Raw genomic sequence first — 1770 nt, 5'->3', positions numbered from 1 at the left:
GGCCAACATCGTGGAGCGGTACAGCGCCTTCCCCCTGGACACGCTGCTGGGCGCCCAGCGCAGCCCCTTCCCCTGCAAGGACCACGAGAAGGTCAAACTCTTCTGCCTGACCGACCGTGCCGTCGTCTGCTTCTTCTGCGACGAGCCCGCCATGCACGAGCAGCACCAGGTCACCAACGTGGATGATGCGTTTGAGGAGCTGCAGGTGGGTCTGTCCTTCCATCCATCCCTCCTTCATTCCATCCATTCATCCTTCCATCCTTTGATCCATCTGCTCATCCTTCCCTCCATCCATCCTTCCTTCCATCCATCCATCCACCCACCCATCCACCCATCCATCCATCCTTCCTTTCCTTGCATCCATCCTTCCTTCCATTCATCTACCCATCCTTCCTTTCATCCTTCCATCTTCCCTTCCTTCCATCCATCCTTCCTTCTATCCATCCTTCCATCCTTCCATTCCTCCCTCTCTCCCATGCAGCATCATCCCTGCCCTGAGCTGCACCTCTGAGCTCCTTTGTCCATCTGTCCTCAGTGTTAGCTCCCGTCTGTCTGTCCCTGCATGCCTTCTGTCCCCAATGGGGTCAGCCCCACAGCTTCCTCCTGTTTGTCTGTCCATCAATCCCTGTACCCTTCTGCAGCTGCTCCCATGGGATTCCCCTTCTCCATCCACATTGGGGGTCCTTGTGGTCTTTGGGGGTTCTCAAGGGGGTGCTGTGGTTTCCTCAGGGGTGCTTAGGGGTCCTTGCGGTCGTTTGGAGGCCCTCGGGGGCGGTCCTTGGGAGTGCTTCAGGACCCCCAAACCATCAGGCTGTTCACTCCCATGGATCTGCTGAGCTTCCCCACAAGTAGAACCCCTCCAAGTCATTCCCCTCTGGATGGGACCCCTGTGCTGGCAGAGACCAACTGCACCCCTGCCACCCCCTGCACCCCCTTTCCCACACCCCCATAGCTCCCTGAGCAGGAAAGCTGCCTCCTGGGACCCCCTTTCCCCCCACATCCCTGTTTGATGGGTTTGTTCTCCAGCGGGAGCTGCGGGAGCAGCTCCAGGGGCTGCAGGAGAGTGAGCGCGGCCACACAGAAGCTCTGCATGTCCTGCGGCGGCAGCTCGCTGAGACCAAGGTAGGAGCCACCCCAGGGCACTGCATCCCGACCCCCAGCCCTTCCCTGACCCCAGACCTGGGTTTGGGACCCCAGAGACTCCAAACCCCCAGTTCCATGGGGCTCCAGCAGGTTGATGCAACCCATCAGGCTGCTCATCCCTCTTGTTTCCTTCGGGGCTGCTTTTAGTTGTCTTTGTAATTCAGTTTTAGTTTTTATTTCATATAATCCCAGCCTGGTTTGGGTTGAAGGGAGCTTAAAGCTCCTCCAGTTCCAACCTCCTGCGACGGGCAGGGACACCTTCCACTAGAGCAGGTTGCTCCAAGCCCCTGTGTCCAAGCTGGCCTTGAACACTGCCAGGGATGGGGCAGCCACAGCTTCTCTGGGCACCCTGTGCCAGCGCCTCAGCTCCCTCACAGGGAAGAACTTCACCCTTACATCAACCTAAATCTCCCCTGTTTGAACCCAGTCTTTATCTCCTTGCTCCATCCCCAGCAGCCGTCTCCACCCACAGCAGTGATGTGCTTTAGCTTTCCTATAGGAACACAGGGTGAAATATCCACTCTTGGAGCCCCTGGGATTGAGTTAACGGTGCTGTAAAGGTTTCTTTGGGGAATTAAGGCTTCATGGGGCGGTCCTGACCCCTCCACCCCACCAGTCCTCAGCCAA

General features: G+C 57.7%; 1 protein-coding gene across 1 annotated transcript in view; it reads left to right on the top strand.

The window, feature by feature from the left end:
* Positions 1 to 4: 4 nt before the first annotated feature.
* Positions 5 to 1770, top strand: part of TRIM62 (tripartite motif containing 62) — a gene marked incomplete at its 5' end in the record, with an annotated part of 3499 nt that continues 1733 nt past the window's right edge. The window contains 3 exons of the mRNA XM_010016555.1: positions 5 to 205; positions 1027 to 1122; positions 1723 to 1770. The exon at positions 1723 to 1770 is cut by the window's right edge and continues 239 nt beyond it. Of these exons, the coding sequence (XP_010014857.1) occupies positions 5 to 205; positions 1027 to 1122; positions 1723 to 1770 (345 nt within the window). The remainder of the gene's footprint in view (positions 206 to 1026; positions 1123 to 1722) is intronic.

This window comes from Nestor notabilis, unplaced genomic scaffold, assembly GCF_000696875.1.
Source record: "Nestor notabilis isolate BGI_N333 unplaced genomic scaffold, ASM69687v1 scaffold22106, whole genome shotgun sequence".
NCBI lineage: Eukaryota > Metazoa > Chordata > Aves > Psittaciformes > Psittacidae > Nestor > Nestor notabilis.
The sequence above is the reverse complement of the archived record's forward strand: the minus strand, read 5'-3'. Positions and strand labels throughout refer to the sequence as shown.